The sequence below is a fragment of the Hippoglossus stenolepis genome, chromosome 12 (assembly GCF_022539355.2).
Source record: "Hippoglossus stenolepis isolate QCI-W04-F060 chromosome 12, HSTE1.2, whole genome shotgun sequence".
NCBI lineage: Eukaryota > Metazoa > Chordata > Actinopteri > Pleuronectiformes > Pleuronectidae > Hippoglossus > Hippoglossus stenolepis.
The window spans coordinates 18572371-18595293 of NC_061494.1; the positions used below are offsets into that span (position 1 = coordinate 18572371).

General features: G+C 43.4%; 1 protein-coding gene across 2 annotated transcripts; it reads left to right on the plus strand.

Moving 5' to 3' along the window:
* Nucleotides 1–489: 489 nt before the first annotated feature.
* On the plus strand, nucleotides 490–22887 carry map3k21 (mitogen-activated protein kinase kinase kinase 21). Of its 2 annotated transcripts, none has more exons than XM_035173626.2 (10): nucleotides 490–2275; nucleotides 12458–12638; nucleotides 12751–12899; nucleotides 13208–13383; nucleotides 14651–14891; nucleotides 15033–15155; nucleotides 17380–17530; nucleotides 18177–18271; nucleotides 18464–19288; nucleotides 19391–22887. In XM_035173626.2, exons 1-10 carry the CDS (start codon nucleotides 1480–1482, stop codon nucleotides 19759–19761), a joined length of 3108 nt encoding a protein of 1035 aa, XP_035029517.1. In that variant the 5' UTR covers nucleotides 490–1479; the 3' UTR covers nucleotides 19762–22887. The 2 variants fall into 2 exon arrangements, with proteins under 2 accessions (XP_035029517.1, XP_047198134.1); XM_047342178.1 differs by having other exon boundaries at nucleotides 18467–19288.
* Nucleotides 22888–22923: the final 36 nt, after the last annotated feature.

A 22923-nucleotide genomic window follows, 5' to 3' on the forward strand; every position in this document is an offset into this window, starting at 1 on the left:
CTCACTCACATATTTTATGCAATTACATATTCACACAATTATGAATTAACTGATTCTTGCTCTAGTAGTTGTAGTAGCATTTATATGTTTGTTGGCTATACATACGTTCAATAAAATATGGTACTCTTGAAATATTTGCTGCAGTACTATTATACCAATATAGTTGTATATATTTGTAGGCTGTAAATACGTTCAGTCAAATGTCTTACTCTAGTAATATTTGTTTGAGCAGTGTTATACTACATAGTTGTAGTAGTATTTATATGTTAGTTGGCTAGAAATACTTTCAATCAGATGTCTCCTACACATGGCTGTTGTTTTGAAAGAAGTAATATAGTGTGTGTGTGTGTGTGTGTGTGGACTCGTCACACACTCAAACAAACACACACACACTCACATTCCTCCGGTGGCTCCTCCCTGCACCGCCCCCACCCCCACAAACACCCGACCCCTCTGACAGCGCCGGTCACGTGTTGCCGAGCCGTCCAATCAGGCAGCAGCAGCGCCAGCCCGGAGCGCAGCGGACTCGTCCCGCAGCAGACCATCCTCTGCTGGGTCCGATCCTCCGAGAGACTGGGGGGTTGTTTTGATTCAGGTTGACGGAATTAGTTTTCTCCACTCGCGGTTTTTTTTATTTTGTATTCCCCGTTTTGTCGCGTTGAAATCCAGCATGTTCGCTTGGCTCTGTGAGCTCTCACCCCCCCGGAGGTTCCACACTTTCAGCGGCGGAGACACAAACTTGTTGTAGCCGAGCTGAGGAGCAACTTTTCCAGCTGCCGCAGTAGTCAACGGGCTGTCCGATGCTAAGCTAACCCACTAGCCACAAGTCTGGAGTTTTCTTCAGTTAAAAGTTTACAGACGATTAAGCGAACTTCCCACCTTCGGGATTCGCTTATCAGACGAGGTTTCCGGGGAGCTTTGACGGAGTGAGCTGCCCCCTCGGAGGCTCACTTTTCCTGGGTCAGTGCGGTGCAGGTGCACCTCCTGCGGCACCTGCGATAACAGTAACTTAGCCCCATCCGCGGAGAGCTAACTTTAGCCTGTTTCGCGTTAGCCTGACGCACATGAACACTTTGTTGTTAAACTCTGTTTCTCTCGTCGCTGACACATTTTGAGTTTGAAGACGTCGTGTGGCGAGTTCCAGTGTTTTATGACCGTTCAGCCGCAGGTGGTGACATTAGCTGAAAACTCCCCCGGCTAACCGTAGCCAGCAGCCCCGCTAGCTAGGGATTGACCCGCACACTTGTACCGGAGTGGCGACGTGGATGCAGGCTTGTAGACGCGGTCTCCCACAGGACTTTGGACACGGTGCGACTCTGCCGCGGGCTGCGCCGGGACTTCCCCTCTCCTCTCAGCCTCGTACATGTGACAACATGCGGATTTCAAGAAGTTACCTCTTAACCTTTTAAAGTTTTCAGTTTCATTTTTTTTTTGTTCTAAAAGCTCTGCACCCTATGGTGCCGCTACGGCCACCGAGAAATGGATGTCTCGCAGGCCGCTTTCCCAAACGGTGAAGGGCGGCCGGGCGGCGGCGAGGAGACCGGGGAGCATGCCTGGACAGATTCCCCCACAGTCCGGGCGTGGGCTCACTCTGCCCCGCTCTGCTCGACCCGGTCCCTGTGGACGGCCGCGTACGACTACGAGGGAAGCGGCGAGGACGAGCTCAGCCTCCGGCGAGGGGACGTGGTGGAGGTCCTGTCCAAGGATGCAGCGATCTCCGGGGACGAGGGGTGGTGGACGGGTAAAATCAACCACCGGGTCGGGATCTTCCCCTCGAACTATGTCACATATCAACCCGCTATTTACCGTCTCCCTGGTACGGGTGGCTCGGAGGGGACGGAGGAGCAAGTCCCGAGCTCGCCCTTCCAGATTCCATTCAGTGAACTGGTACTAGAGGAGATCATTGGCGTGGGTGGATTTGGCAAAGTTTACCGGGGCACATGGAACGATCAGGAGGTTGCCGTGAAGGCGGCTCGGCAAGACCCGGACGAGGACATAACCGCCACCTCCTGCAGTGTTAAACAAGAGGCCAAGCTTTTCTCCATGTTGCAGCATCCCAACATTATCAAACTGGAGGGAGTGTGTCTGGAGGAGCCGAACCTGTGCCTGGTCATGGAGTACGCCCGAGGCGGGACACTGAACCGGGTGCTGACCGGAAGGCGCATCCCTCCACACATCCTGGTCAACTGGGCCGTGCAGATCGCACGCGGGATGCACTATCTCCACGAGGAGGCCGTGGTACCCATAATCCACCGTGACCTGAAGTCTAGCAACAGTAAGCAATGCTTCAAATGTAGTGTGTGTTTACGAGCTGGAGAAATGCAGATGAGCAACTTGTGGAGAAAGCCCTGATGGGGTTGCACCTGTTGCACATGATCCTCCTTTAGTTTGTGTTCAGTTCTGCTCTGTAACTCTTTTATTAACTTTACAGCCTCTTTTTAATTAAGTCTCATGCACCACAATCCCTCAATTCAAGCTAGAAACTCCACTTGTCAACCCGACTCACTTATAGTGATTGTTTATTGCAGTATTATGGATGGGAAAATGTCCGCTTTATTATTTTAGGTTATTAGGGAAACAAGTTTTTTTATACAGCCAATATAGAAGCTGCACGAACCTCATAATTCACATGTATTTCACAACATCGCAGGGAGAGCAGTGTCCTCTACTCAGGTTGGATTTAGACAGTGTAGTTTGCAGTTGCATGAAGTGGTGGGGGATGCCATCAAGAGGATGTGAAATAAAGTCTGAGTTTGCTCAGCTGGGCTGCCTCCCCCCTTCCCCCCCTGCTCTCACCCACAAGTCCTTTAACACACACACACACACACACCTTCCCAGCCCCTTCTTTGCCCCAAGCTGAAATGTTGTTCAAATAAAGTCAGTGATTTACCAAACACATAATCAAACACACTCTGCCCACACTGTCAGGCCAACCAGAGCTAACACCAGAGGTCATAGGGAGGAAAAGAAGTCAGACAGAAAACCTATCTATGAATGATAAAATGCACTTGAGGATTTCCTATGATTAATGACTATGGAATAATGCTTTAGTCAGCAGGGAATGTATATACATGCATAGTTACACAACTGCTACAGTTGTTTCAGGTTTAGCGAAGAAAATTGGACATATTGGACTTTTGGAAATGTGCAAGTCTGACTTCTGTGTGTCTCGATAACTCTGCAGGGTCGTGTAGTTGAACTTGGTTTCGTAGTGAAGGCCAACGTTTGCATTAGTTCCTCTGCGGACTGGTAACTGACAACAGGCCAGCAATGTTCAGTTTTACCTGGACTGAATAATGAATGGACCGGCATCGTTGAGAGAAAGTCTTGAGTCATATACCTAACACAGGCTACCCCCTTTCCACTTAGGTGTGTTTATGTGTGTAATATGACTCCAAACACCATTTCTCCCTTTTGTGAGCAGTCTTATCAACCTGGGGCCATGTGGGGAGCAGCTCTCGCACACCGATGTCTGTTTATGTCCAGCTGTGAGAGTCAATCTGTGAATGTGGAGACAAAACATGTGAAATGTACACAGACCCGACCCTCCGTCACCAGATGAAGACATTTTATTGGATTTGAAAAGGATTTAGGGGGTCCGCTGTGGATTGACCATTCATTTACATGTTTATGTACAATTACATTTATATACTGCAAACATCACCCTGTATATTTGATTGTAGTTGCAGGTATAAACACTAGGGATGGTCTAAGTATGACCAAAAATCCTCATCCTGTTAATCCTCACAACTAATTTCACTCCCCACTTATATTCACAAGAAAATATATTATTTACAATACTGGATTAAATATATTTGCTTTGTTATTCCAACAGTGAACAAATCAGATTAACTCTTAACATTGCCACATCATTTTTAATGCGGACAATCAGCCTTTGTGTCTGGCTACATTTTTTTCAAACCACACTTTTAAGATGTACCGCATTTTATGTGTACGATGCCCAATGGTCACAACATGTCCTGAACAGTTTGAAGAGCCCAACCCTGAAAGTAGTGTCTGATTTAAGATGAAGATTTGTGTTAATTAAAGGGCAGATGGAGAGAAGGGATTTAACTGCTGTTTAGACTGTTTGAGCTAATTGGATGTTTGGTGAACATACACAAACAAACTCCCCCGAACAGACGCGGTGCTGCTAAAACAAGTGGATGTGTTTGTCCTGCCACTTCACTGTGACCAAGAGACAGAATAAGCTTTAAACAAAGAGGGGGTATTCAAACCTAGGAGAGACCCTTAACAATGTGCAAAACTGGCAAGTCTTGTGAGCAAATTTTTATAAATAATCTCTTCCACTGCAACCACTCAGCAGAAAACATGGGCAAAAAAAACAACACTCCAACATTACTGTTAGTCGCTGTAAGTAGCTCATAGTGACAGGGTCAGAAGTCTGACCATCTGTGGTCAATATATGGTCTTATCTAAATGAAGAGAGTATGAAAGAAGCTGCATGTGTTTGCTTTGAACCAGGGCAGTGAGTTCACAAAAGACTCTCTCCTACACACAAATGGCACCCTGTGGTGTGTTGGGTTGTTCTCCCAGTGAAAACCTAGAATAATGCCGGGTACAGAAGTTGGTGCATCTGCTAGTTCTGGCCTGTTGTCTGTTTGTCTTGGCGTGCGTGCGATAGTCAGTTTGAAATGATAAAGGGAGAGAGAATTATCCACACACGGGGTAAAAAAGAAAATGGATATATTGGGATAAGTGGTTGTTAATCAGCAATCTGTCGCTTTTTCAAATATTTACTGAGCACAGTGTCACTGGTTGTATCGCTTCTGTTTTTTTTCTAGTTCATATTGTCAGGTTGTGTTTTCCCCCTCAGGATGAACCAGGAAATAGACAGGTACATATAAGCAGAGAGGCAGAAAAAACACCCAAACTCCTCCACCTTCACTCAACTCCTCAGCCTGTCATTTATCAACTTTCAGTGTACACATGCTCCACGCAGACAAACATACAGCTATTTGATCAATGATTAGCCTGTAAAGTAATATGTTGGAAGTCAGCAAGATTTGTCTTCTCTCTTTTGTGTTTTTCAACCTAATCTGTAAAATCCCAGCCTGCAGGGAGGAATGTTGCTAATGAGGGATAAAAGCTTAACATACGTTTGCACAATGGACTGGTCAAGCAGCGGTTGCTAGGCTACTGTGGCCAGAAGAATGGCTAGGACTCGGAGGGTCTCAAAGCCCTCGTTTTGTTTTGTTCCGTTCATATTTAATCTCCCAGAGAGCAGCAGTACTCTTTTATTGCCGCAAACTGAGGGGGTTTTCTTCTTACTTCGTTATTTTTCTCCTTACTTACCTTGCTTCACTTGTTCCTTTCTGCTCCCCCCTTGCTCCTTATTATTTTTCATGTCTACTTTTTGGCCGGCTCCATTTTCAGACTTTAAAGGGTAATGTTGCGGTTACTTTTTCTTTTTTAATAATAATCTAGAAACTCCCAGAGCAGAACAAATCCTGCAAAGTACTTATGCTGCTCATAAATTACTTTCAGTGTAGCTGCAGCCTGATAGTGTGTTTGAAAGCTGGACAGATAGTAAAACTGACTGTAGTAATGCTGTAGTAAGTTTCTCTGCACATATCCATTAGTTTAAGATAAACATAGGCAATATACATACATATATTAATATTATAAATGCATTTACATTTTCTAGAGAGCAGATCCATGTCCATGGTTCATGTTTACAACAAGCTGGGAATAAACCATATTTTTCCATGTTCATAATGATGAAAGATGTCATTTGCATCACATAAGCATGACAAAGTGTTTTTGAATGACTTCTATTTTCCAGGGCAATGATCCCCAAGTTATATCAGGCTCGATAGACAATACTTGTTCAGAGATTTGCTGTGGATAATGGTGCTCGAGGAGATTTGTTTTCTATCCGTCTCTCCTCTGTCGCAGTCATATTCATTCAACCCCCTCTTCGGCCCTTCACTCATTCCCATTTCACAGCTTTGATTTAAACCTTCACCTCAGGAGCGGTAGTATTCATAAAGCAGCAGATAAGAGCTAGAAATCACACTGAAACCTGGCCCCGAGCCAGCGCGGCGCATAACCCACATTAACTCCGGAGTTTCACATCTTCGTGCTAGAGATAGTATGCCAGGAATGTGCGCTTGAACGCAACTGAAACTGATGGAGTTCTGTTTGGAGCGTGTGCAACAGCATTCTCCCATCAATCTTAGGCTATTGTTAGACTTCATCATACTGTCCCTGTGGAGCCCTCCCTCTTCCTGTCTGTTCTTCCACACACCCATCAACCTTTTTATGCCACTGAACCAATATAAATACAAATGAGCAAGAATAATAAGAGGGGGCAACATGTGTCGAATTCAAAGTTTAGAAAGAGAACACCAATGAATGACACTGTTATAACCCAGTAGTTATTCCAACTGAGGAAAAGTGCAGATAACAATTGAACTTTTAGTTCAACTATATAATGAATATTCAAATGAGAGGGTCGTGTGATAAATCACTGTCTTGTCAAGCTGTCACATTAGTATTCTTAAAGATTTCAGGCAAAAGTAAGAATTAGAGCTGCAACAGTTGCTGGTTTTTCATTAGCAAATAACAATTGAAGCAATTCTTCAAGCAAAATGCCATAAAACCAACAATTTTCAACATCTCAAATACAAATATTTCCTGCTTTTCATCTGATTTATATAATTAGAGATTGCATTGTTGAAAAGATAGAATAAGACATTTGAAGACCCTGGATATTTTTACAGACATTTATTCATTTAAACGATGAAGAAAGTAATCGGCAAATAATTAGCTGGCGTCAACCCTTGTCTTCGTCATAATCAACTGATGAAACAGGCTTATGAAACTACAACATTGTTTTGGTCAGTTACAAATGCAGTTGCTTTAAGTTGCTTATATCTGCAAAATGTATATAATATAATATATTCCTATAATAATTCTGTGTAAGTTCACTGTGGTTTAATTTAAACCTTCTCAGTCATTACTTTGCTCCTATTGCACTTTCAAAATGGATTTGAGGGGAAAAAGTTGGATTGTGCCTCTCATACTTTTTCTGTCCTGATACCCAAGTTAATAGAATACACAGATACTGACTGATAATAGTACAAATTTGCATCAATCTTCCATTTAAATTAGCTTCCTCCTGGTAAGACAATACTAAACAGCCTTAGTTCTCGAGTCTGTTTCTGTTGTTCTGTGGTGTGTGGTTTCCCTGTGAACCACTCTACTTCTGTGGGAACTCCTCTTAAAGCCCATTTTTCATTACTAGGTCATAACGAGTTCGCCCCAGGAGAGAAAGCAGTGCAGCTCGATGCAACTCAGAACAAGTATCTCTCAAGAGGATCCCTCTTTCCCCCTCCGTTTAATTTTTTTGTTGTCTTGCTCCACTTCTGGGATAAGTAGACTCTGAAGAGGAAAAGTTACCAAAGCTTTACTAGGTGTTGCAGGGCAACTCTTTCCCCGGCTTCCCACAAATACCCCTGGTGACACACAGACAGTTACTGCCTGTCTTTTCTCTGAGGAGAGAATGGGCAGAGGGGAGAGAGGAGGAGTGGAGATGCTTTCACTGTGTTTTTTATGACCTCTCCCTGACTGCACCTATTGTTGCGGGGCAGGGTGAAAAGGAAAAGGGCCCACAGCTGAGAAGCGCTGCCTTCCGAATCAACCAATCCCCCCGAAGCTCCCGAGCACATTGATAGTTACTCGTGCAGCAGAAGGTACTAGCTGTACACCTCAAGCTTTATTTATCGTGTGATTTAACCTAGTTATGGTTTAATCTGAGTTTTAACAGACACAAACCAGAGGAAGAAGAGGATAGACCGGGAGAAAGTAGCCCGGAGAGACATGACCATGATAGATGGATTTAGCCTGCCATTAGCCCTGATCCTTTTCCCATCAACCAGAATGCCTGGGGGCACTCTCATTTCAACCGGGAGAGACAGACTATAGTCGGGGAATGTTTAGCAGCCGGGTTTCTGCTTACTACAGGAAGCCCTCATTCGTCTGTTGGCACAATTATGAAAATACTGCCAGGTCAAGTTAGGAGGCTCCACTCTGAATTTTTATAGTAACCGTGTTGCATCAGCGCTTTGTCACAGCCTAGATCGAAGAAGATAAGGCTGAAAATCCCTCTATTAGATCAGTACACCGTATTAGATTTAGTTTTTAAAAGTTGTATCAGATATTTGGCAGCACAAAAGCACCATTTCAGGAGAACTATTGCTCCAGAGAGAAAGATATTATTGAAAAATAAACTGGCTTTGTGGTTTGCAAACTGTGCTTGCAAGTTTCAACACTTGCTGAAGTACTTAACACAAAAATGATAAGTTCTGTGTAAAACCCTAGTTTAGGACTATTTCAATGTGCTGTATCTTCCAAAACCTATCAACATTATCATTTTTATCTTTTTGTGGAATTTCTGCTGTAATTCAGGTTTACAGAATAGGGAGTAATGTGTCTCTAACGTTACCCAAAAGTGTTGGTTTTTCTTTATACCTGGAGGGGGAGAGAGCAATGGGAAGAAGCGTGGGACCTGCTCTGAAGGCAGCAGCTCTGCTTCTGATCTTCCCACTGTTCCACCATGAAAGATGGGTCTGCCTGAAGATCCACTGTTGGAAAGGGGAATTAAACGGGGGTTGGACGGAGGGTGGGGTCTGCCCTGGAGGCATGTCCATCTCCAGTTGCATCGCACTGTTGTCCTGCTTCAAGTCTTCTTTTTTTTCAAAAGAGGAAGAAATATAGTGAGAAAAAGCAGCAGGAGCATGAGAAACAACTTAAAGTCCGAGTTATAACCTTTTTAGAGCGGAACAACAGATTGTGAATGAGAGTACCTGAACCAAACAGGTTCCATAACACCACTTGTTGCTTCTGCAGCTGGCCAATGTAGTAATCCAACAGTAATGATAATATAAAGATAGGCTACACACACAGCTGTGTTTATTATATTTGTTAACTATAGTTTACTGTAAACAGGGTCTTTACAGCTGACACAAGCATTGGCCCACTTCCTAAATATTAGAGAACATGGTGCTACTATATTTATATTTACCATCCTTTGGGTGTAAGTGTGAAGAAACCGAGGGATAGAGAAGTTGGGAGGCTCGCACATAAAAATGACCCAAATATATAATCAAATTCAAGGATGTCAGTTTCCATACGTTTACTGTAACCTTAGAGTATTTTTTTTGCATGTGTGGTTCTTAAAATTTACTGACATGGCCTGTTTATGCTGGATTAAAATCACCAGATGCATAAGTAATAATTAGGTTACCGTTACTCCACCTTCTTTTGTCAAACACATCCTATCCTTACAGGACTTAAGCTCGTCTGAAGGATAAAAACACCAGTGAAGATTGACTAGTCACAGCCTGATTGTACATCAGCTCAGCTGTACTAACTTTATATACTTCACCCCAACACAGGCTCTGGATTTATCTTTCCAGTACAGGGTGGGGTCCGGCCTGGGGCTTGACTTTTAGGACGACTCTGAAGAGCAAAGCCAGAGCATCTTTCTCTGTTCAATTCAACATATTGTTACAAGAATACGTTGCTGTATTTTCCTTAAATCTGATATAGTGAACTTGACTAAATAAATATGGATTTAAGCACATATAGGCAGAGTTGCAATGTTTTTAGTTTAAATTTAATTTCAGCATGCAGCTTTTTTCTCTAGGTCAGGCTAATATTACAAGTCTCAACAAAATAAACAGATTTGATCATTGCCAGATTAACAAAATGTGACATACTGTTGGAAAAAGGAGACAATCCGCACACCTCAAAGCAAACGTTCAGTGTTACACCTGTGGTTGTTCAGTGCATAAGAAATATATGGATATATATTTGACTTTTATTATATTACTATTGATTAAATTTATTTTGTGATAATTATTGATATTGTTTTATCTCCCAGCCCTTTTGTGAGGCCTGCATTGTGTGTGTGCTTGGAAAGAGTTATGCCAATGAATGGGAAAACTTAGACTGACAGAATCACATGTGAATCAGCAGTGGCTATGTCGTGTGTTTGTGTTACTACTGTGGCTGCGAGAGTTTCCAGACAAAATGGCTGACTGGGATGTACAAGTGTTTTTTTTGTCGCATAACGTCAGCATGGAGTCATGTAGACGGGGAGCTAGGTCTTTTATCAGGAAATTTCTAGAGGGCTGACACTGAAGTACCATGGAGCTACAAAGAAAATATTTGGCATGATATTCTATAGGCCAATCAACACAGACGGGTTTATCCCATAACCACTGTTCTCCTTGGTTGTGTAACAGAGCCATCATAAGTCATTATAAACCTACAGAGCCTGCTGGGAGGAATCTATGGAATCACTGAGAGAGGACTTGACAACAGGAAGTAGGAGTATATCATTGGTCTAGTGAAACCTGTTTGTAATGGAATTCCTATTGTTGCAGCATGGGTAGAGGATCCCCTCTGTGCCCGAGGCTAGTAATGGCACCAATACCCTTGTTATTAGTGGAGACCCATAGGAGTCACACTATGATTAAAATACAGCTTGAGATCGTTTGATGGGATTAAAAAAAAAAAGTACACATCTGATGGTTTCTAAACCTTTTTCTTACCTCACAATCTGTCTCCAACCGTCCTACATCTTTCTGTACATCTGATTCAGCTGTGACACATTTGTTGTGTAATTGATCACAATGCGTTTTTTAACTGGGATTGAAGACCAGTATGCATAATGCAAGTAAACAATTCCACGTGTCTCAGATGGTTATTAAATTAGTATAACTCATGTTCATGTTGCTGCGATTGATAATTTGCATAAAAGGTTTGTGTGCTTGTGTGTGTTTTGTCAGGATTTATTTTGGTACCGCTGTGGACGTGCAAGTCCAAGGACAGTGTGTGATAACGACAACACACACACAGCTCAGCTCCTTCTTTCATGTATCACTTGCACACACACATAACAGAGCCTCCATTGAGAGCTGTAATAAAATAATCATAAGTGAAACAGTAGGTGAAGAAACTATGTGTCTTTATCATTACATCCTTTTTCCCATGGGAATATTATCAGAGTGTACATGTCAACAATGCACTCAGTCTTTTGTTTTTTAATCCTAACTCTTACAGCTCAGTGTCGCTGTCAATTAACCTGAACAGCTTCTCAGGCTGTATTTTCTCTGCAGGATTCCTGTAGAAACAACACAGCTGATGGGAGGACATGTTCAAACTGACCCCGCAGTGCAAGGACTGCATGTAAATAATGAAATGGGACAGTTTGTAATGTGAGGAGATCTTGGCAGAGGCGAAAGCACGTCGAAAATAATACCGAGAGTATGAAAGGATCAAAGCGTCTGTTTTGGCGTTTGATGCACCGGAAAAGGCTTCTTCTTGTCGTAGACAGTAAACAAGAGTATTTTGGAGCTTGTGTGCCGGCTCATAGAGATTAGCATGAAAAGATACTACTGTTACTACTCTGCAAACAGCTTCAGAAAGTTAAAATGTTCTCATGTCCTGATGTTGATCCCTATGTCATCATATAAAGATAAGCAGAAATCATGTGTTTACTTTCTTTAGTTGAGTTCTTTTGTTCATTATGTCTGCCAAGGAGGTTTTCTCTCCTGTCCATTTGTGTGATAGGGTGTTTCAATTTGACATTTTCACCAATTTCTAAGGGAAACATTTGAGAATCTCGAGGAATAATAACAGGCTTGTTTAGGGGACTGATATCTGTGATGGTGTGCAATCTATTTGTGGTTTCAGATAAAAGTCCAGTGGTTTCATAAGGAGATGGTTGGGCCTCGGCAAAGGCTTTTTAAGGCGATTTTTGTTGGCTTTTACTTTACTTAAGTTTTTATTGATAAGATTTCTTTATTTTTCATTTTGGTTTCGTACAGTTTAGTTCTGCCGAAGTGGTCAACAGAAAATGTATCAGCAACTACTTTAGCAATCAATAACGTACGCTCCCTAGTTCCAGCTTTCAAGGTAAAAATGTATGTGCATGTGAGATATTTAGGTTATATAAGTCCTTGACTTTACACTTCACGTGGTAGTGTCTTCACTGTGGAGACTCTCAGGACAGGTGTAGTGTTACTGAGAGGTTTGGAGGGTTCCGGCCGTCTTTAATGCGTTTAACAGTTTTAGGACCTGAGGACAGGTGCTTTGTGGCCCTGTCAGCCTTCTGTTTCTTCAGTAATAAATTACCTGCATACTGCTGTTGGCCCTGTTGAATATCAACTATCATCTCCTCACCTGCACGGTTGTCTTTTTCTCTGTCTCCCACTCTTTGTGTTTCCCTTTCTCTTTCAGTCGTCTTTCTCCTTTCTCTTCCTCCCCCCTCTCGTCTGTCTCTTTCATCCCAATCCTGTCTTTCCACTCATCCTTTTCTCTCAATCCCTCATCACACATGTTTATTCATCTTGCCTCGATTTCAAATCCCAGTCTTTTATGATCCCACTCTAATTTTTCCCTTCCCGGTTTTCTCTCTTTTCAGTTTTATTACTTGAAACTATCGAGAATGACGATATCGGGAGGAAGACCTTGAAGATCACAGATTTTGGTCTGGCCAGGGAGTGGCACAAAACCACAAAAATGTCAGCTGCAGGCACCTACTCCTGGATGGCCCCCGAGGTCATCAAGTCTTCTCTGTTCTCCAAAGGCAGTGACGTCTGGGGGTACAACATAAAACTCACACACGTACCCAAGAAACATCTACTTCTCTTATTTGTTTGGCATTTTTCCTCATTGCATTGTTAAATATTCCTTTCTGTGTATGTCATCCAACAGCTATGGAGTCTTGCTGTGGGAGCTGTTAACGGGGGAGGTACCGTACCGAGGGATAGACGGCCTGGCTGTAGCTTACGGCGTGGCAGTCAACAAGTTAACTCTACCAATCCCCTCCACCTGCCCCGAACCCTTCGCCAAGCTCATGGAAGGTAAATTAACAATAATCAAAATGTTACTATATCAATAAGTCAGAAGCTTCAATTGCGCCTAAACGTTCACCACACTCATGTGCGCAGCAATATTTTTCTTGATTTCTTGTTCATACTGATTATATGTGGATAATATTATCGCTTACAAATCTTAACTTTACCATAATGTCACGGTACTATCAATTGATATAAGTACTACCATGCTAAGTAGCTTATTTTAAGCAAGTACTAGTAGTTTTCTTACATATGTACGTTTTTGACTGTGTTTGTCACTATATCCATCAATGCATTGCAATATGTGTGTCCAGAGTGTTGGGACCAGGACCCCCATGTACGTCCCTCCTTCTCCTGCATCCTGGAGCAGCTGTCGGCCATCGAGGAGGCGGTGATGGCCACCATGCCTCAGGACTCCTTTCACAGCATGCAGGACGACTGGCGTGTGGAGATCCAGGAGATGTTCGATGAGCTCAGGACCAAAGAAAAGGTTTGGGAGTGATACACAATTCAAACGTACATTACACCATATACACACAGTATAGGAGCTAGCAGGTGGTTGAATGAATAAAATGTGTGTGTTATATCCTCCTTCCTCTTCTCTGTTTCACAATGAGAGAAGAGGAAACAACGTTGCTGAACAGTGTGTGTTTCTGGCCTCTTGTCCTCCTTGTACCACTCTGAATACATGTGAACTCATGCTGCTCAGTCAAACTCTCCTGGATCACCTGGGACAGCTTTTTCAGACTTATACGTTTAATTGGTTACTTTCAGTGGACAAGCTAATCGTGCATTTAACAAGACGAGTCATTAATGCCGACGTGCTTTAGTGTACTTCCCCTTGTTAAGACCTTAATCTGCTTCCTGTACAAGTCTCCTGTCGCTGACTTACAAAGGAGGGTTAATTAGCGCTTTGAGAAACAGCGGGATCAGCAGCACACAGACCTGGGTCAACGCATGTTGGACTGAGTGACATGGAATCTGAAATCCCTTCAGGTGCTGGTGTTGTTTTAAGAGATTTAATTTTTGCCTTATGTGTGTTATTTGTATTTGTTGTATTATGGATGTATGTATTCTGCTTTGTTCTAGTTTACAATCATTCAGATAAAGCGCTTAAACACTCAAATTACATAATCTACATCCCCTCAATAAATCATAATCTCAATGTTTGCTCTTTATATAAAGCTTTCATAAATCAAGTGGGAAAAAATTCCCACAGCAAATTGTAGAATTAGCAAGTACCTCAGCAGATTTCCTGTTAACATCCCACAGTAATCTGTGTCTAGGTGGGTGGCTGAAGGGGCTTGACGGTAAAGCTGCTTTATGGAAGTCATCCAGTAAGGATTATTATTGCTCAGCTAAGAGCAATTAAAGGGAAAACAGAGGGAATGAAGAAAGAATAAGCTATGGGAGGAGACAAGCCAGTTTTGTTGTGTAACAGAGCCTGAAAAAACACAACCTTACACAGAGTTGTACAGTTATAATATGTAACGTGCAGCTCACACACGCAGAGCTTTTCTCGTGTCATACAGGAGTTATAAGATGTTTTTCTACCACTGCTTTAAAATCAAATAGTGTCTAACATGACCACGTCAGACATTTGGAGGAATGCTCTTCATGAAAAGGGCAAACCCAACTAGCAACAGATTTGTCATAGAAAAAAAATATCAGTTCTTTGTCTAGGCCTGTCGGTGTGTCAGTGAACAACAGAGGTGTGTCTGCCTATTCATACTGAATATGTGTCTTCCATCCTCCAGGAGCTCCGTTCCCGGGAAGAGGAGCTGACGCGAGCTGCCCTCCAGCAGAAGTCTCAGGAGGAGCTGCTGAAGCGTCGGGAGCAGCAGCTGGCCGAGAGGGAGATCAACGTGCTGGAGAGGGAGCTCAACATCCTCATATTCCAGCTCAACAAAGACAAGCCCAACGTGAAGAAGAGGAAGGGCAAATTCAAACGCTCCCGCCTCAAACTGAAGGATGGGAACCGCATCAGCCTGCCCTCAGGTCAGGGAACAGACTGAATCCATGTCTTGTGTTTGCGCTTTACAATTTAGGAAATTACAGACATTACAGACAGATGACAGCAAATAGCATTTTTATATAAACTGTGTTGCCCTGTCTTTATGTCCATGTTACATTTTGCAGACTTCCAGCATAAGATCACGGTGCAGGCGTCACCTTCTATGGACAAGAGGCGGAGCCTTCATAGCACCAGCTCCTCCCCTCCCAGCAGTCCCACGCTCATCCCTCGGCTACGAGCCATTCAGCGTAAGTTTACTGTGTTTCCTTCTCAGCTTTTCTTTAGCCTGACGTCTGATCGTCTCCTCTGCCTCTGCATCGGTATTCTTGGCTTAGCCTGTAATTTCAAATCTGTGTTGAAAAATAAAAATGATTCTGAAGTAAGCACATCAAATCACAGAGAATACCATGGGAGCTGCGGTCATGAAGGCACAGCGTCGTTCACAAAGACAAGAGCTGTGAGAACAAAAGCTCCGGAGGCACAAGCAAGTCAGCCAGTTGTTTGAACAGTTTGATAATATTGTTAGTCACGCACCAACGCCCCTGCAATAACTGGAACAAATTCCTCTTGGGCATGTGTAGATTGTGACTTTCAGACAGGGGGCACGGGCTGTTGCTTGGTGTTACTGGATTTGTTATGCAGGCCGGAATAGAGATATGGATCAATTCCATGCAGAAAAAAAGCATATGTATGCACTTACTATGCTAACCATCCTGAAAAACACACAGATACAATGCACACATTGGTTGAGCTCTAAAAATGACAGATGCTTCTAGAAACATGCTTCTCCTCCATCAGCCAACACAGTGTTTTATTTAGAGCTGCTGTAGCAGAAGAAACACAAGTCTTCCATTTTAAGAACTGAACTAAATGTGTTGTTTTCGCTGAAGGAAACAGAATAATGCTCATGTTGGTGGGAGGTAACTTGTATGTTTCCTTTCTCAGTGACGTCTTACATGCCGAGGGACAGTTTGTATGTTTACCAACAGGATGTTGATCTGACCAGCGAGCTCACAGTCTTCTCTGAGCTCGGGAGCAAAGGCAAGCGATTGTTACCCACATGCAGGGTGGGCGTGGACGTTCTGTGGCTAACAGATCGTGGTGTTTTGCTAACTGTGACAACTGGAGGGGTTTGTTGCCTAACAGGTTTCCATCCGTGGGGATTGTACGTGTTGGTTGGGTTGTGAAATATAACATGACTTTGTTGTTTTTTGCTGTTTCAAATTGTCTTACAGGTTTCTGATGAGGTTTATGCCACAGACATGGGCCAGTCTGCCATTCATATTTTAATCGTCTAATATCATTTGGCTTTAATTCAATAATTGGCCTTTTGTAAAATATACTTGTTCCTAGTTATGGCAGTTTGGGTCCTGGTTTGTTGCTCCAACATGTTTGGTGGATTCTACCTTTCCCCCCTTTTTCTTCTTCATAACAACTTTACCAAAACTAACCCACGTGTGTCAGAAGCTTTTATAACAATGGCTGTTTGGTTTTTTTTATGTGCAGACATTAATATACATCTGTGATATTTTCTTGTATGAAAAGGATAAATAGATCAGGCATTAACATCTGTCTCGGGTGATCCGGTCACAAGCAGACAGCTCTAATGACATGTGTGAATAAGCCTAGAAAGGGGCTAATATCCAAGTCAGTTGCTCAGGACTTTCTCAGACCCCCTTATAAAATGTCTGGAAAATCAGCCAAGATGAGAATACAGCAGGAACATTTTCCCATTGTCGTGAGCACTTCTGACCCAGACAATTTCTTACTGTGTCCATCATATGTGAAAGACAAACTCTGGGAACTATCTGGACCCAATTTTCGGACATTTTTCTGAGTTCATGTCTGAAAACAGCTTTGGAGACGCATTGAGATCCAATCGATCAGAACACTTTCATTTAGCAGTGTAAATACAAATTCACAAACATTGACTGCAACGTTTTTATTTATTTAACTGTTTCAAGCAGGTAAAGTTTTGCTTCCTGGCTACAAACCACAGCACGTTTTGTCTTTGCAAACAGACATGATGCCACATGTTTATTTGCAAATAGAGCGGGGGAGTGAGTCCTATCACATCTGGTCACTTGAGACACGTGTGGAGACTCATTCTAATGTCATGTGTGAACTGAGGTACTTTGAGCTGTCTGCCTGTGATCAGATCACCCAGGCAGCATGTTAATGATGCCAGGTCTGAACAGGTCTCCCTAAACCCCTCTGAATAAAACTTAGCTATTATAATTAAAAGCTTAATGGATATAAATCCTCACCTTTTCATAGATAACCCTTATGAGTCACGTGATTATTTAGAGGTTTGACGGCATATTTGGACAAACTACATAGAAATAATAACCTACCATTCACACCAAGATTCCTACTGAGATTTTACAGATGAGATAGTAACCTTTTAGATTTCCTGCCAGCCTGCTGCCGTTGTTTGAGTCTGTGGTGACACTTCTGCTCTCTGTGTCCCAGTCACTCAGGATGAGAGTAACCGTACATGGGGCCGCAGCACCCTCTTCAGGCCAGAGGAGTTTGATGACGTGAAGAAGGGAATCAAGAAGAAAGGAAGAACCTGGGGCCCCAGTTCAATACAGAGCAAAGAAAGGCCTGCTGCTGCTGAGAGGTGGACTTTACACACACACACACACACACACACACACACACACACACACACACACACACACACACACACGTACACAAACATGTTGGCCACAATTTGGTTTCTGTCCCAAAACAACAAATCCACTTCCCCACGTCTAGCTGTTATTTTTAACTAATCTCTGTTTTATACAGTAATAAACAGCATATATAAATACACCACAAATATATGTTGTATTTTATTCAACAGTTGAAAATAATTTAAATTCCGATTCATTGCATTTAGTTCATTTCTGTTATAGTTGTCTACTGAATCCCTCTGAATGATCAGAGCAGAAGGTAAACAAGCTCATCTTTCACACTTGTGGTAAAACTAACAACCACAAGATGATGTTGCTGCTTAAACCAACAAACCAACGTGTCGTCACAACTTCACAACATCTGCTCAAATCTTTACCGTCACATTTTGCCTAACCGTGACCTTCACCCTGACCTTCGTTAACCTTTAACCCCAAACCAAGTCTTAATTATGAGAAATGTCCAAAATATATTCACTGCATTTGTTTTGAATTGAAAGTGGTCCTCACAAAGATATCAACACACAGACACACAGAGACGATCAATGTCATGTTTTCCTGTCGGCCTCCTCTGAACCTGCTCGTGGTTTTCAGAGTGCGTCCTCTGTCAGACGGCAGTAACCCCTGGTCCACCAGCCTGGTGAAGTCCCAGAAGTCAGTCCCTCTCGCTGCCCTGTTTGCAGAACAAGGTGACAGTGTGTTTCTTTGATATTTGAGTAACGTTTGTGTCGTAAGGCCAGTGATAACAACTTGTAATAATGTTTTATTCAATAGGTTTTTTGAGTACTTGTAACTTGTATGATTTAAAAAACTTGTATGATGTAAAAGTATTTTACATAAGAGTTTGTCATTGTCTATAATTTCTTCTTCTGCGTTATCAGCAGGAGCCGGTAAAGACGAGGCCTTCACCCAGGATAGTTCCGACAGCAGCTCCAAACCAAAGCAGCTCAAGTTCCCTAACCAGGTGTACATCGATCTACCTCTGTGGAGGGACGAGCAGCAGCCTCAGAGCCCCGGGGGCCATTGTGGGCCTGGAGACAATGGGGTCGGGGCAGCCGGTCAGAGCGGCCCTGCAGAAACCCCAGACGACCCCTATACCACCACATCCACCTCGTCTACTTCCACCACCCCACAGCTCACACCGACCAACAGTCTGAAGCGGACGTCAACTCGCCGCAAGACTGACTCTGTGTTGTACGGCTGCGGCTCGCTGCTGGCGTCAGTCGTGCTTGGCTATGACATCAGGGAGGCTCTCAAAAACTCGGCCCCTGGTGAGGATTGTGAACCCCAACGCGAGGAGAAAGAGAAGAAGAAGAAGGAGGGCCTGTTTCAGCGTGCGACACGGTTCCGTCGCAGCACCTCACCGCCAAGCGGTCGCGTCCGCAAAGACGAGGTGACGCCAAACCACACCTGCACCCAACCTGTTAATTTCATCTCCATGTCGGCCATTATGGAATGCAACTCCACCAAGTGTCTCCTGCAGTCTGAGGTGGATGTGTCGGAGGCGAGCCCTGGAAAAGTTGAGCTCGTGACCGTTAATAATCACACAGAGCCATTAACAACCAGCCCAGCAGCTACAGACGGACAGACTGACAGGACTCCAGCTGAAACACAGACGCCAGTGCAAACCCAAAGTCCACCTCCAGATCCGAACAACCATAACACAGGGACACGGCTACGCAGAAAGAAATACAACAACCACAACAGTGAGTAATACACAACAGGGGGGGTGAAGAGTAAGCAAGTGAATATGGTTTTAAAGTACTTGCTGTACGTGTTAAAAATATATCTCCTCTGTCTGTTTCCAGGCAATGGTCCACCCTCTCTGCCTCCTCCCACCCCACAGAAGAAGCAGGAGAAAGAGAAGGAGGGAGCTCCAGAGAAGCCCTCCGGCAGGGAGGTGTTCTCCAGGCAGCGACCTGTCTCTTTCCGGGCCAAACCCCACGCCTGGGCCCTGCTGCGAGGACGCAACAAGAGCTACTCCCTGGGCCACTACTCCGGAGAGAAGGCGGTAAAAAACCTAAACATGGTGCTGTCGGCGGAGGTGGGGGTGGGCTGCTCCCTGCTGGACATGGACACAGAGGGCCAGAAACGAGACTGCACCGTGCCGCTCTGCCGCATTCAGAGTTCCCCGGCACGGCCCTCCGTCTTCGAGCTGGAGAAGGAGTTCCTCTCTTAGAAGAAGTGATCTGCGGTGGTCGTAGTTCCAGAACATGCAGAATTTTTGGCCTTGAACTCCTGGAGGGTTTAGAACCAGGCTGCCTTTAAAAAAAACAAAAACATTCTATAACTTAGAACCAAGCTTTGTCTTAGGTCTAGAACATAGTGATGACAGTGTTCCAGAGCGCAACCAAGTCTTAGGCTGTGTCTCAATTCAGGGGTCACATCCTTTGGAGGATATCACTCTACACAGACCATGCCCAGGCAAGGCTGAACGGAAATGTCTGATCTCTGGAGGATTTCTTATCTGCGTCCCCAGCTCCACTCGCTCTTAGCGTTGCATCGTTAGCTACTTTGAGCTGCTGCAGTTCAGCCACCAGCTTGTTAGCTTCATTAGCTCAGCTGGCCCGAGAGGGATCCACCTGTTTGCTCCTTCGTTGCTCAGGAGTTGAAGGACTCATCTGTCGAAATGGGACAACCTAAGTCGTTCCGCTGTGATTCGATAGATCTTCAAATGCGGCCCCTGAATTAAGACACAGCTTGAGACATCTAGAGGACATCTGTGTCACAGGAGTTCTAGACTGTGCACCCTTATCTCAGTGGGAGAAAGGCCTTACAAACCGCTGTGTCTCATTCAACATCACACACACACACACACACACACACACACACACACACACACACACACACACACACACACACACACACACACACACACACACACACACACACACACACACATTTAGTGCTGAAACCTGAGCGGTACGTTCCAGAGCTGGAACAGCAGCTCGACTGCCACCTTCATTAGCTCATTTCTCTCTCCTCCTTCGTCTTCCTCTTCCTCTCTCGTTCTGTCGGTGCAGCTAAACGTTGACCGCAGCTGCAGCTTTTTTGCAACACAGTACCCTCACCTTTTTATTTATATATATATTTTTATAGGTAATTTAATATGAAAAGACTTGACCTTACCTTAGCAACCAGCAGGATGTACATTCCATGTCAGTTTCAAAGTTGTGCGATCACGCTTTTTAGATACTGTTTTTTTTTTTTTGGGACTTGAGAATATTGCATGCGTGTACCCTTAAAATGTTGAACAAAAAAAATAATTATGCCTTGTTTGTAAATATTTCTTTTTATCCATTATCAGCCTAATGCTGACAGTTGTTTTGTATTGAATATATGCTGTTGTGTGAGTAACGTGCTGGATCGTAGCAGGGATGTTTCCTCCTCGAAGGTTTTAGAGAAGCAGGGAGGAAAAACACTGGAAGTCCTTCAAAGCCGATTTGGAATTTTTCCACTTAAAAGTTGGATTAAATTTTTAAATGACATGTTGTGGTCATGTGTAGCTAATATTGACTTTTGTAAGAGTATTTATAGAAAGGTTTCTTTTGGTTAATATTTCATATACACACTTTGCATCAGGGCGGCTGGCAGAGGCTATGATGACATGTCAGCCATGAATGTTGATGTCAGGAAAAAGCTGCGGCGAATTACAGAATTTATAATGTGATCCCTGCAGTGACAGCTGATTGGCTGGAGCTGCAGTGACACAGCATGATATCCTCTTGAAGCTGTGGATGGATTAGCACAGAGCCCGGGAGTGCTCACACTGAAGACCATGTTTACTTTGAAGCAGAACTCGGCAGAACTTGTACTGTAAACACAGTAAAATGTGCCTTCAAGTACTGAAGAATGTCTCAATCTAAAATTCACATCCTCTTCTTTATGATCGTGTGAAAACAATATTGTAATTTATGCAAACAAGTCGTTAAATTTAACTTCATCACTCAGCATTTATGATGATGCCCCCATCGCCGTTATTCGTTAATCACACCGTGAACGTTTACCTGGTTTGACATAAGTCAGGTTTTTGCCTTTTATTTCTGTTTCTACTTGTTTTATGTAACATTAGAGAAACAGTGTCCCAGTGTAAGTAAATGTATTATTTTAGTCAAGCTCAGGAAAGTCTGGAGATGGATTTAAAGGATGAGATTTCAGAATTCAGTTGAGGACATTTAAACTTTTCATTATCGTACTGTATCGTACTTAGAGCCTGTTTGTTTGGCTCATCAGAAGTTGTTTTTCCAGACCTCGGTGAATTTGATGATATGACGTTCTTACTATGCAGAATATTTACTGTACCTTCTTCCATGGTCACTCCCGGGCTCTCTCTCTTTTAAAAGTTTGAACAAATGAACCCATCCTTAAATGGGTGACGATTCTACCCCCCCTCAGCTTTTTATCTCTGCCTCACTCGTCTGTTAAGAAAACGTGTTCTACCTTTTGAAGGAACAAAACAAGGGCTCATTAACATGAAGACATGAATTCCTGAATGGTGTAAATATAAATGTGATTCCTGATGTGTGTGTGTATATCACTGTGGCATCTTATGATGATGTAGAATGTGAAGTTTCTGTACTTTGTGACAACAGACTTTAAAAACCAGGTCCATCACTGTAAAGGCCTTACGAATAATCAGGTGCAGTTTACAAGTCGAGATATCTGGATTTTACCCGCTTATCTTTTTAAAGAACGAAGGGTATCTGTAAAAACCATAATGCACTGGTACTGTACATTCCCCTTTTGAAATACTGTGTTTCACTCTGGAGCTGAAGTCTGCGGTTTGTCGTCCAGTCGGAAACTCTGGTCGGCTGGTGGCGAACAAACAGGGTTTTGTCTGTTACAGTCAAAAATCAACTTGACGAACCCAAACAAGAAAACATTCCACTGCTGTTGGCAAACTGCAGCGATATTATCTGTGAAAGCAGAAATCCATACGGTGCATTCAGGGTTTCTGGCTACGGGACCAAATTCCACTGTTCCAGCGCTGAGGCCTCTGTCTTCAGGACCAAAACCACTAAATGAACTAGCTGCTAGTGCGGAGTTCTTGCAAAGAAAAGTTCTCCGCATGAAAACGTCACACTCGACCTCAGAGGTGCAGTTACAGAGCTTCTGCTGCAAAGACCCATCATCACCGTCTGATCAAATCATGTGACTTCCTGTTAAAATGCAACACTTCCTGTCAAGTCGCCGAACGCGTGTTTCGGTGAACCATTCTTATCACTACAGTATTGGCTGTTTCATGCCTGATTGATCAAGAGTATCAAGTTTGTCAACATTTTGAATAAAGTCTAAATCAATGCTATTCTGGAGCGTGGTGTTTTTCTTTTGCTGCTGAGAA